The sequence below is a fragment of the Silene latifolia genome, chromosome 5 (assembly GCF_048544455.1).
Source record: "Silene latifolia isolate original U9 population chromosome 5, ASM4854445v1, whole genome shotgun sequence".
In the NCBI taxonomy this organism is placed as follows: domain Eukaryota; kingdom Viridiplantae; phylum Streptophyta; class Magnoliopsida; order Caryophyllales; family Caryophyllaceae; genus Silene; species Silene latifolia.
The window spans coordinates 64,267,612-64,281,454 of NC_133530.1; the positions used below are offsets into that span (position 1 = coordinate 64,267,612).

General features: G+C 36.9%; 1 protein-coding gene across 1 annotated transcript; it reads left to right on the forward strand.

Moving 5' to 3' along the window:
- The first annotated feature begins 10,955 nt into the window (after positions 1 to 10,955).
- Positions 10,956 to 12,759, forward strand: LOC141655446 (putative mitochondrial protein AtMg00860). Its single transcript, XM_074462526.1, has 2 exons — positions 10,956 to 11,072; positions 12,262 to 12,759. The coding sequence occupies exons 1-2, from the start codon at positions 10,956 to 10,958 to the stop codon at positions 12,757 to 12,759; spliced, it is 615 nt and encodes a 204-aa protein (XP_074318627.1).
- The last annotated feature ends 1,084 nt before the right edge of the window (positions 12,760 to 13,843 follow it).

The following is a 13,843-nucleotide window of genomic DNA, read 5'->3' on the forward strand; positions in this document are numbered from 1 at the left end:
CTTAGGTCAACTTGTAAAAATCACTATAAATTGTCAAAATATTTTCTTACAATGTGACCTATCAATTTAGAAACATGTACGAATCTTTTAAACAGTAGAGTTGGAATCATACCTAAATAATAAGTAGTTTTTAAATGGCGATTTTTACAAAAACATGGAATGAAAACATCACTGTACAGGAATATTCTGACCACTGTCCACTAAAATATTTATTTCTTCTGAACTGTATATTATTTAAACATGAAACCAATGGAATATGAAAGTAAATCACAAGGGTATTACATATAAAAATTTCGTACAAGGATTTTAAACATGCAGTAAATGGCAGCCAAAGCAATCAAGAGCAAAATTTCTGAGAAATTAACCAAATCACATTCTTCACAATTTCAAAGCAATTTACGTAATACTTCACATGTTAATCATACTTACGCCTCCCACATACATGAAAACATACTTTTCCCATATCCACATGCTTAAAATTATATCACATCCCCTGTCCTTAAAATCATGGTTACGTTCCCGTAACCGCAGTCATTAATGAAAAAAAATATTTAAACAAGGCAACCAAACAAAACTCCTAAGACAAATAAACGATATTCATTTTAAATCACCCCACACTGTAATATCTCCCAAGGTAACCGGTTTAAAATTGGAAGGGCTGGAAGTTTGGTGTGAGGGGGCCCCTAACTCATCCCATGTCTTAAGTGAGCTCCTAACAGTTTCTATCCAGGTTCATTTTATTAGACACATCCGATTTTCATTATTATTTTCATTGGTTAGGCCTGAGGATCGTTTTCTCTGATACCACTTTGTAACACCCCCATTTAATGAGGAGCCTTTAGCTAGACATTTCCAAGTAAATGAGAGCATTACCATCTCGGTTTACCGAGGTAGTGAATAACAAAGTACAACAATACCAAGGTACTTTAATTAAAACTTAGCGATTTCATAATATTACAACTTATTCAAACTAAACTTAATATAAAACTTGATACAACTCGCGTCGGAATAAATAAAGTGATTAACTAATTAAGTGATCTAGACAGCAACTACGGTCCAAGTCAAGCTCACGTCCTCATGCTCCCAAGTCAGCTAATCTTTAGTACCTGTCAAATCTACTCCCTAATATGGTTCATCACAGGTGTTCACGAATACACTGTCAACCACGAGGTTGAGTAGGAATAACCAACAACAATACAATGTGAAATGATACGATACATAATGCCAATACAACTGAGCTCAACACCCGAAACACCCATTCATCCCGCCAATCCCTGGCCCGGGGTATCCATCATTCCAACCGAAGTTGAAGTATCCACCATCCCAACCGAAGTTGAGGCATCCACCATACCAGTATAAAACTGAGGTATCCACCATCCCAGTATAAATTGAGGTATCCAACACAATGATATATAGCAATAACAATACAATAACAATAACCCATCTCAACACGAGGCTGGGATATCCACTCAAAGATATGTAATAATAACAATAACCATAACTCGTCTTAGACCAAATCTTAGGTATCCAATAAACAATATGAATAAACCAATAACCAAAATATAATTCCATGACATATAATTCACATCCGATAATTCATCCAATGGCAATTAATCACACAGTTCCATAATTTCTCTTATCAATTAAATAACAAGACAAGTTGAGTACTTATCCTACCTGGCAAGCAAATTCTCCAATTACGCACTCCAATCATGCAATCCAATAAAAGCAATCTACTAGAAGTATTAATCTTCAATAAATCCGTTCAACCCCCATAAAACCACCACACTTGGCCCAAAATACGAGCCCTGGCAACGATCACCACAACCTTTATCAATTTACCGAAAACCCGACATCAACAAACACCGCATACAAAGCACCTTGCCAACACAACCACAACTACCTTTACCATCTCTAGCCACCACCGTTGACACCATTGTCCCACGGTGACCCCCAGGGGTGGTCCCCTTTCCCCGGTACAGTCGCAAACATGGCCACGAAACTCGTCTTAAGACGGATACGTCAACTCCTCTATTTCCCTTGTTCTGCCGCCACCACCGTCACCAACCACCACCTGCCACCTCCCTGACACCTCACCTAAGATCGACTCAACCATCACACCACATCCCCACCGTGCCCAGGTCTAGACTCGTCCTAATGGTAGGTTAAATTCGTGTTTAATTACCCCGACACAAACCCGCTTAACACCTAACCCACGGTGGCCTCAATAACCACCAAGGTCAGGTCAAAGTCGGTCTGAGAAGGGTCAGACGGAATCACAGTGGACCATTGCTAGCCTAGGGTTACAGTCACGACGTCATGGATGCCCCTATGGTGATGCACGGTGGTTACAAAAGTCATGGTTTACAAGCTTTATAAAATTAATTAAGTTTAAGACGGTTTTCCCTTTAATCGTTTAATTGCTCTTCCGTCTCCAAAAGCCCCTTCTTCTATTTTATAAATTACTTTTCAGAATTAACATGGTATTTATAGTCTAAGATTAGAGAATATGTTAGGCCAATTAGGAAACTATTATAATTACCTTATTCTAGTTATTATAGGAATTGCCATTATTATTATTACCATTATATTATTTTTATTATTACATATACTAGCCTTACATTAGGATTTCCACATACTACCTTTACTAATTTTATTATTGTCATAACATTATTATTATTTGATATAATTATTATTACCTTTACTTATTATTATTTCCATATTATTATTATTATTACATCCCGAAATAAATCCCGATCACACTCATACTAAATTAATAAATTTCGGTCCACATAACTATGGCACACGGCCCAAAGCTGAATTATTAGCTAAGCCCAATTCCCGACTTGGATACTTAATTTTTTATTTATTTAACGTTTTACTTGTAATTAATATTAGAAAAGCCTTTAATTATTTAAATTACATAAATTATTCTCATAAATTACTATCAAAATACGGGGTATTACAGTATTCCCCTCTTAAAATGAATTTCGTCCTGAAGTTCGCCCACAACTACCACAACAACAATTATAAACATCCACACAACTGAATCATCATTCCAACTTATGATCATTGCAACATAATCAATTTACTTAGTCATTATCAAATTATATCATACTCATCAAAAGATGCCTAAAAAAAATAATTCAAAACATTTGTAGTATCACAACGACTCCAGTAGCTACTGCCCAACACATAAACATACCCACTCTATCAAGCCACACCTACTCGATCGAGTCCACCATACTCGATCGATTTTCGCCCACTCGGTCGAGTCATGCTCACGAACTATTCTACCCGCATGCTTTTATTCTCTAACTTTACGTAAAAGCAATAACATAATATACAATATCAAATCCCCTATTCACATGTTACTAACATAACAACATTATAAAATTCACTTCCATCACATAAACATGCTCTTAATCATGAAATTTGTACTCTTATGCAACATTTCTTTCACCTTTTCCAATCAAATCATCCATTCAACCACACACTTCATCCAACATATGGATATTAAACAACAGTAAGAAGTAAAGATCCCATGACACCCCATAATGACCGGTTCAAAGTTGCAAGGGCAAGTTCGCGACTTTAGGACGTCTCCCAAGCTTTTGCCTTAGCTCCTAAAAACTCCTACCCGAGTTCATTTTAATTTGACTCTCTATATTCATTAGGTTCATTGGTTACAAGAGGTGAGCTGTGAGCCCTCTAGTTGCGATATGATCATCGGGATTGATGTTCTCATCCGTTCTTATGGTGAGATGCAAGCCATAAGTATGAATGTGACATTAGTAGCCACGTCCCGTGCAATGTTTGCTAAAAGTTTTTAAAAGTAATGGCTATGGTTCCCATGGTCGTATTTTGTATTGGTTGATCTCTTATTTGCCTATTTCATCTGATTCGGATTCTAAATCTCATATCAATGTCATATCTCCTTGAAATGCGTGCTTTTGTATAAATAACCGTATTCTTGTCTTTCATATTATTTAATTGTCTCACATGAATAGTTGAATCTTTATTATGCTAATGTTGATATATCTTGTCTTATCTCATTTAATTGCCATGTTTAAATATAAACTTGATATTCATATCTTTTGTAAGTATCTTACATGACTTACCTGTTTTAGTTCTTTGTTATGTTCATTTTGACAATTTGTGGCTGGGAGAATCTTGAGTTACTCCCCACTGACTGTGGCATTCATGTTTACATGAATGAAAGGTTTTAGTTGGTGAATTTATGGGGTGAAGACATGTGTGAGCTAGTGAGTACTTTGATCGAGGATTTTGGCTATCGTTATGTTTAGACTCACCTTTTAGATTCGTTATTCGAGGGATATATTTTCCCCATTTGACTTTTATGTTTGTATAAGCTTAACTTTATTTCCGCATTCTTTATTTATGTTTTAGGTTTTAATGAACCCGCGCATTAAACTTTAAAAGTTTCAAAAATTTCCTAAAATTCCGCATTTTCTTATCGTATTTTCTTAGCTTTATTGCGGGGGTTCACATACGGCAGAAGGGCCGTGAGTGAAGGAGGAGGACCTCGATGCTATAATTATGGTGGCTTCGGCCACAAGAAGATGAAGTGCACTAGCACCCCAAGAGGGCCCAACCGGAGGTTCGGGTAAGGAAACTCCTACTACACTCCTTCTCAAAGTGGGACTAACAACCGGAGTTCGGGGGCTTGGAGCAACCCAAGGAATGCTAACTCCAACTTCAATGGCAGCAACAATCGGGGAAATTTTAACCGGGGAGCTCCATCTAGGGCGACTAGCTTCGCGGGAGGCAATGCATCGGGAAGTAGGCCAACCTAATCGGCAAACACGGTGCAAGGTGAACCCAAGTCTAGTGGCAAACTCTTTGCCATGGATAAAAAGAGTGCCAAAGAGGAGGCCCACGTTGTCTCCGGTACATTCCTTATTAATTCTCATCCTTGTTTCGTTTTATCTGACTTGGGTGCTACCCATTCTTTTGTGTCTAAGAGTCATGCATCGACCATAGGATTGGAGGAGGGAGAACTAGCCAATGATGACGTGTCCTTACCTTCGGGGGATTTAATCTTATGTTCAAAAGTATATAAAGAAGTATCGGTCATAGTACATGAGACCAACTTTCCGGCAAACCTTTTTGAGTTTCCTCTAGAGGGATTTAAAGTGATCCTAGGGATGGATTGGATAAGTAAACACAAAGCCAACATAGACTGTTAGCAAAAGAAGATCTCCTTGAGAAGACCCAAGGGTACTAGGGTGTCATACAAGGGCTACTTAGTCTATAACAACCCGGATTATATATAAAACAAAGGAAAAACTTTTATAAAGTAAATATCAGAGTATAATACTGATAAAAGGGTCAAGGTGGCGGAAACACTTGACCAATCCGGTTCGCTATTAAAACCAAAACAAACTAATACATTATTCAAAGGTTCTTAAAACACAAAGCAAACTTTTATTTTATTATTTATCTCGCCGCACAGTACTTCCCAAGCAAGATATCATCCATAATAGCAATCATCTGAACAACCTGAGAATGGGGGTCGACAATCAGTCTGGCGTAACTAGATGCTCTCCCAGTCATGTTTACAACAATTGAATATAACCAACAATTATTAACAATTGAAATGCAAAACTAGTAAACATGTGAGACCATCTATACTCATGAAAACTTGACACAACTCACTACCAAACAATGGCGTATGAAGATAATTATTTGAAATATTAACTCCAAGTCAGACAACATGTGATGACGCATAACACAAACCACATTATGACATCATGCACATCATAGAACCACCGTGACCACATATCATATGACCAAACCAACAACCTACTAGAGCGTATAACAACTGCCTTTAGTTACAAGCACAATGTATAAAATGAACGCCGTTAGAGCGTATAACAACTGCCTCTAACTTTCAGAGCGTATAACAACTGCCTCTGAACTGATGGAGCATATAACAACTGCCTCCATCGGGGTGGACCGTATAACAACTGCATCCAAGGTACTATGTATAGCATATATCCACTGCCTATATGTGTAAGACCTGGCTAGACTCTCGGTGCAATAACTGTATACCGAACGACACTCGGGGAATAGAGCATATAACAACTGCCTCCATTACCCCCCAACCATAGACCATACACCAGACCCGGAAGGGTTGCATTAGTTCATTCCGTTTGGTATATAACTGATACCTCACGTCATCTATTCAACCAACCCACAAACAATGCACAGTATAACTGACCATACATATATGTGAATAACATCACTATCAAATCATAAGATAATATAACTCACTATCCTACAACCATATGAATAAGAGTAAGGAACAATGTATGCAACATAGCATTATATAATGACAACTGAACATCACGTAACATACGAAACAAGTACCACGATTAATGTTATAGTAACCTTAACCATAACATGAACTTTTGATGTGAGGTTATACTAACCTCGACTATAACTTCAACAAATACCTTTGAAGTTATAGTAACCTCAACCATAACCTTGACACGAAACTCAAAGTTATACTAGCGTCAACCATAACCTTGACACGAAACTCAAAGTTATACTAGCGTCAACCATAACCTTGAGCCATAACCCCAAGGTTACATTAGTTACAGCTATAACCTTAACTCGCATTTCAATGTAATAGTAGATTCAACTATAACCTTGAATTCATATTTCCAAGGTTATACCTCAAACAGCCATAACTAGAGTAACGACCCAAAGTTGTACTAACTTCAGCTATAACACTTGAATAATCATCAAGGTTATACTAGCTTTAGCTATAACTTTGGAGAGCACTCTCGGCCGCCTATCATGCCGCCACTAGGGTTATTCGTAAACCCTAATTGCGCTCATGACACCTATAATAAACATATAAACGACATACAAAATATAACTAAGGCATTAAAACATGTACAAACATGCGAAAACATAATTAATCGTGATAATAAACAATCAAACATATACCAATCATACAAATCAATCATTAAATCACATTAATTACATCAATTTGCATAAACACAATTAAAAGAGAAACTCCTAGTTACCTTATTAAGCAAATAATCCTAAAGATCGTCTTCAACAATATAAACGTCTTCTCCAAAAAAGTGCGGTTTCCACGCCTTTATTGAATCATCCACGTGCCAAAGATAACGAATCTAATAAATATATATATATATATATATATATATATATATATATATATATATATATATATATATACACACACACACACACACAATATATATATATATATATATATATATATATATATATATATATATATATATATATATATATATATATATAGAGTAAAGTTCTAATGAGTCCACCATATATTTTGAGTCCGTAAGTCCTCACTACATCCCTTAGATATCCCACTAAGGATGGTTGAGATTGAAAGCAAAAAAGCATACTTAACACTAATGAGTTTCCTATACACTAATTAATCCACTTTCTCTCTCTAGGTTTAATTATACATTCACTAATGGATTAATGATACACAATTAACACCACCATTTATCTTATACTTCAAAGTTTATGGAAATTTTGTTAACACTTTTCCAGTTTCAGTTTTTTTTTCGTTTTTTTTTAAGACAAGTTTTCGACATTTTAGGATTTTACGAGTTTAATTCTAACAACGAAAAAGTGTAATTTTAAGGAATATTTTCGAGAATTTAGCGTTTTACAAAGTTTAACTTCAATCTTTTCCGAGTGATTTTAACGAATAATATTTTGAATTTTTGTAATTTTATCACAAATTATTGTAATTTAGCATTTTACGAGTGTTATTTTAATGACAAAAAGTGTTATTTTAGTCCAGATAAGTGTAATTTCAGTCCAATGAGATTGTTATTTTTAGTCAAGGAGAATGTAATTTTAGTCCAAAAAAGTGTAATTTTAGTCCAGAAATGTATAATTTCAAATTAATGAGAATGTAATTTTAGTCCATATTGAGAGTGTAACATTAGTCCAATGAGAATATGAGAATATGACCAAGTCCATTGAGAGTGTAACATTAGTCCAATAGAAAAAAGTGTAATTTTAACGGAAAAAAGTGTAATTCTAACAGAAAAAAGTGTAATTCTAACAGAAAAAAGAGTGTAATTCTAACAGAAAAAAGTGTAATTCTAACAGAAAAAAGTGTAATTCTAACAACAAAAAGTGTAATTCTAACAAAAAGTGTAATTGTAACAGAAAAAAAGTGTAATTCTAACAGAAAAAAGTGTAATTCTAACAAAAAGTGTAATTCTAACAGAAAAAAGTGTAATTCTAATAGAAAAAAGTGTAATTTTAACAGAAAAAAGTGTAATTCTAACAGAAAAAAGTGTAATTCTAACAACAAAAAGTGTAATTTTAGCCGAAAAAAGTGTTATTCTAGCAAAAAAAAAAGTATAATTTTAACAGAAAAAAGTGTAATTTTAATGAAGAAAAGTGTAATTTTAACAGAAAAAAGTGTAATTCTAACAGAAAAAAGTGTAATTCTAACATCAAAAAGTGTAATTTTAGCCGAAAAAGTGTTATTCTAGCAAAAAAAGTGTAATTTTAATGGAGAAAAGTGTAATTTTAATAGAAAAAAAGTGTAATTCTAACAAAAAAAAGTGTAATTCTAACAACAAAAAGTGTAATTTTAACAAAAAAAAGTGTAATTCTAACAACAACAAAAAGTGTAATTTAAAATAACCTTAGATCTATTTATTAGATCTAAGACTAAAATAAAACGATCTAATATAACAACAATTGAAGAAAAAACCTAGATCTAAAATTTAAAAAATAATGAGAAGCCAACAATCACAACTAAAGTTAAAAAAAAAATAAAACACTGAAAAAAAAAAGCAAACAAAAAACAAGTAAAGAAAAATAAAACAAGACACAACAAGATCTTGTTTTTTGACCCCAAGTAAACAAAGGTACTGGTACAAACAAAAAAAAAAAAAAAAAAAAAGAAGGTAGAGCAGCGAGAAGGGAGGACGGAGGCGGGAGGAGCGAGGTCTGACCTCCGGCCACCAACCACCACCTTCATCTCCAAACAGCCCACCCTCTCCTTCACGACAACAACACCACCACACAAACAACAGCGACAACTTCCACCAACGACGAACAACAATTACAAAAAGAGAAAAAAAAAAAGACGGACGAGTTGATGTTGGCGCTGCTGCCGGAGGGCTCGATCTAAAACAAAAAAAGATCGAAAAAGGAGAATGAAGGTGAGGGGGTGACGGCGTGGTGTGGCGGCAATGGAAATTTGATGAGGGCGTGGGGTTGTGGTGGTGCGGAGGTTGTGGTGGAGGTTGTATGTGTGGTGATGGGAGGTGGAGAAGGTGGTGGCCCGGTGGTGGTGAAGTTAGGAAGTGGAGATGTGGCTGTGGTGGGGTTCGTCGTGGGGAGAGGCGGTGGGGTTGTGGTGGTGCGGAGGCAGGGCGTGCAAGGAAGACGGAGAAGGTGACGGTGGCAGTGGTGGGTGTGTCGTGGGTGGTGGGGGTGGCGGCAGATGGTGGTGGTGTCGGGAATGGTGGTGGGTGGGTGAGGAAAAGAGGGGGAATTTTTTTTGAATTTTTAGGTTTTGAATTTGTTGGGTTTTTGATTTTATTTGGTTTTTGATGGAGAAGGTGAATGAATTGTGTGAGATGAGAGATAAATGGGTGTGATAATAAATTATATATAGTGAAATTAGTGATAATTAGGGTGGATTAGTTAAGGTAGTGAGAGAGTGGGCTTAATTAGGCATTAATCCCTTGTTTTTTGTCTTCAATCTCAGCCTTCCATAGTGCTCATCCAAGGGCTCTAAGGAGGACTTATGGACTCACACTTAGGAGGGGGACTCATTTGATCTCAACACTATATATATATATATATATATATATATATATATATATATATATATATATATATATATATATATATATATATATATATATATATATATATATATATATATATATATATAATTAGGATCACATGAGTCCACCATATCTTTTTGAGTCCCGTGAGTCCACTTATGTATCACATGTTGTACACAAAAATATCACGTTTTTTTTTTAAAAAAAAAAACTTTTTAAATTTAATTTTTTTTTTAAGTCTAAGCTGTGATATTGTTTAGTATAAGTTGTGATATTGTATCTAGTCCACGAGTCCAGTAAAAGAGTATCACAAGTTATACAAAACAATATCACACATTACAATAAATAATATCACTGGTTGTACTAAACAATATCACGAGTTATACTAAACAATATCACAGTTTACGCTTCTTACGAGTACGTCATTAAAACCAAACTGAAGTAGGGACGACTACACTATTTGTTTAAATGATTCAAAACCTGATAATCTTTATACGGTTTTACAACTAAGTTCTCATTTGATCGCATCAATGAAGATGGTTTTGCTGTTATCACTATTCTAACTGTAATTTTCATGTCATCTGAAGAATTACGCGGAAACATATACTCTGTATGAACTAAGAAAGACAGCAGACGGCTACAAAGAGTCCTATTATAGATGGAATAGATAAAGAAATGACCTGGACAGAGGAAGTATATTTTTAATCCTATTATATTTTGCATCCTTCATCCAAGCTTTATATCTATTGGTTATGAAATCGGATGGTTTTGCATGTGTCGTGTATGGAATCTACTTGAGCAGATTAATTTAGTATGTCTGCTGAGTTTAATTCAATGATTACTATTGTTTGTTGTCCTACTAAACTGTTATTGGCCAATAGATATAGTAGTCATTCTCAGTTTGGCCACTTTGAAGTTTGAATGCATGCTTTTTAGGAAGGGTCATGACTAACCTCCCAGAGTTCCTCAATGTATTGCATAATTTTTTTTGGCGATGTGTCTAATGTGTAGCTTCGATCCCTTAATGAAGTGGATGAGTCTTAATATAACCAAAGCCTTTTTTTGCTGTACAATTTATCCTTTTGTCGAAAAATATTCTTCCTGATGGAAAAATCTTTCCGGCTGCTAGGAACTGATGTGGCAGGGGAAGTGATTCAGGCTGGATCAGCAATCAAGAGATTCAAAGCTGGTGACAAAGTCTTGGCCCTGCTTACCCCTACTGTAAGTTTCCTTTGCTACCCCGTCCCCAATTATAACTGATGAAAATTGTCGTCACCAGTGCTATAAATGATGTAAAATACGTGTGACTGATATTATTTTGTATAGCGTGTGATACTTTTTTGGACTCACGGGACTCAAAAAGATAGGTGGACTCACCGGATCTTGCCTATATATATATCTTATCTATAGGAAAACTCATAGGTTTATTCCAAGCTTAGGCCCAAAACTTACCCATACACTCCAAAATCACGTGAGACCCAAGAAACGAACGGGTCTTCACCGTTTTTGAACCCAACGAGCCCAAATGACAAGAGACGTTTATTTTTCCTGAAAATAAAATTAAAGAAATATATTATGGAAATTAGGGGTGTTACATAGTCAAACCTAAGGTAAAGCTAGTTTCGGTGATGACCCTGAAGACATCCTTGAAGAAGGGTTGTCCTATGATCTTGTGTCATGTATGAGACACTAGTGTGGAGAGACCGCAAGCGCAAGATATACCGGTAGTGAGGGATTTCGAGGATGTCTTCCCGGGGGAGTGGCCTGGGTTACTTCCGCCTAGAGATGTGGAATTTGAGGTGGACTTGTAGCCGGGTACGGGACCAATCTTTAAGGCCCCATATCGGATGAGTCCAAAGGAATTAGAAAAGTTGAAGAAACAACTTTCCGAGTTGGTGGATAAAGGCTACATAAGTCCAAATGTTTCACTATGGGGAGCACCGATTCTCTTTGTAAAGAAGAAGGACGGGATGTTGAGGCTATGCATAGATTATCGGGAATTGAACAACATCACTGTTAAGAACAAGTATCCTCTACCAAGAATTGATGATTTGTTTGACCAACTTAGTATAGCCGGAATATTTTCAAAGATCGGCCTAAGATCGGGGTATAACAAATTGAAGATCAAGGATGAGAACATTCCAAAGACCGCATTTATATCAAGGTACGGACATTAGAGTTCGTGGTAATGCCATTCGGATTAACAAATGCACCGGCCGCCTTCATGGACCTCATGAGTAGAGTGTTTAGTCCATACTTAGACAAGGTCGTGGTGGTATTCATAGACGACACTTTGGTCTACTCCAAGACCAAGGAAGAGCATGAGGTGAACCTAAGAATTGTTTTACAAACCTTGAGAGAGCACTAGCTTTATGCAAAGCTTAGTAAGTGCGAGTTTTGTTTACAAAAGGTAGCTTTCCTAGGGCATATAATATCAAAGGAAGGAGTTATCGTGGATCCTACCAAGATTGAGGCCGTGTCTAGGTGGGTGGCACCCAAGAATGTGGCGGAAATTCGAAGCATCCTAGGCCTAGCCGGGTATTATCGCCGATTTTTGAAAGACTTCTTCAAAATTGCTAGACCCTTGACAACATTTATGAGGAAAGAGAGCCACTTCAAATGGGACGGGAGTTGTGAGACGGCCTTCTTGACCCTAAAAGAGCGCCTAACCACGGCTCCGGTACTAGCCTTGCCGGAAGGAAGCGAAAAGTTTGAGGTATACACCGAAGCTTCAAAGAATGGTCTAGGATGTGTGCTTATGCAAAATGGTAGAGTCATTGCCTATGACTCGCAACAATTAAAGACCCATGAAGAGAACTACCCAACCCACGACCTAGAATTGGGAGCCGTTGTCTTTGCCTTGAAGATTTGGAGGCACTACTTGTATGGAGCATCCACAAAAGCTTGAAATATATCTACACCCAAAAGGAGATGAACATTAGATCAAGGAGGTGGATCGAGCTTAATGAGGCTATGACATGGAGATAGTCTATCATGAAGGGAAAGCGAATGTGGTGGTCGATGCCTTGAGTAGGAAGCCGATACACTCATTGTGTACCGCCTTGTCCATGCTAAGGTTGAAGAAAGAAGTGAGCAAGATGGGTATCCACATGTTACGAAAACGGGAAACAATGGGAGATTTGACCTTGGAGCCCGAGTTATATGATGAAATCCGGGGAAGGCAAATAAGTGATGTAAAGATTATGGCATGGAAGGGAGTGCTAGAAAGGGGAGAACCCTCGAGATTGGAGTTGCACGAGGTTGAAAGTCTTTGGTTCAAAGGGAGATGGTGTATACCGAATGATGATGAAATTAAGAAGAAGATTATTAATGAAGCCCACAACACCCCTTATTCGTGCATCCAGGTGGCGATAAGTTGTACAAGGACCTCAAGAAGAACTTTTGGTGGTCAAACATGAAGAAGGAACTGGCAGAGTTCGTGGCAAGGTGCTTGACTTGCCAAAGATTAAAAGGAGAACACAAGAGATCTCAAGGAAAAGTACAACCCTTAGATGTGCCGGAATGGAAGTGGGAGTCGATATATATGGACTTCATAGTTGGACTACCAAGAACCCAAAAAGGGAACAACATGATTTGGGTCATTGTGGATAGATTAACCAAGTCGGCTCCTTTCATCGCAATGAAGGATACTTGGAGTAAGGTAGAGTTGGCTAGTGCTTATTGCAAATACGTGGTCAAGCTTTATGGGTTTCCAAAGGACATTGTATCGGACCGAGATTCGTGGTTTATTTTAAGATTTTGGCAAGAACTTCAAAGCTCCTAAGGCACCCAATTGAAGATGATCGAGTACGGCTTTTCACCCGTCAACGGATGGACAAACGGAGAGGTCCATCCAAACATTGAAGGATATGTTGAGAGCTTGTGTCTTGGAATTTGGAGGCTCTTGGGAAGAAACACTACATTTGATTGAATTCTGTTACAACAATAGCTACCATGCTAGCATTGGCATGGCACCATTTGAAGCCCTAAAT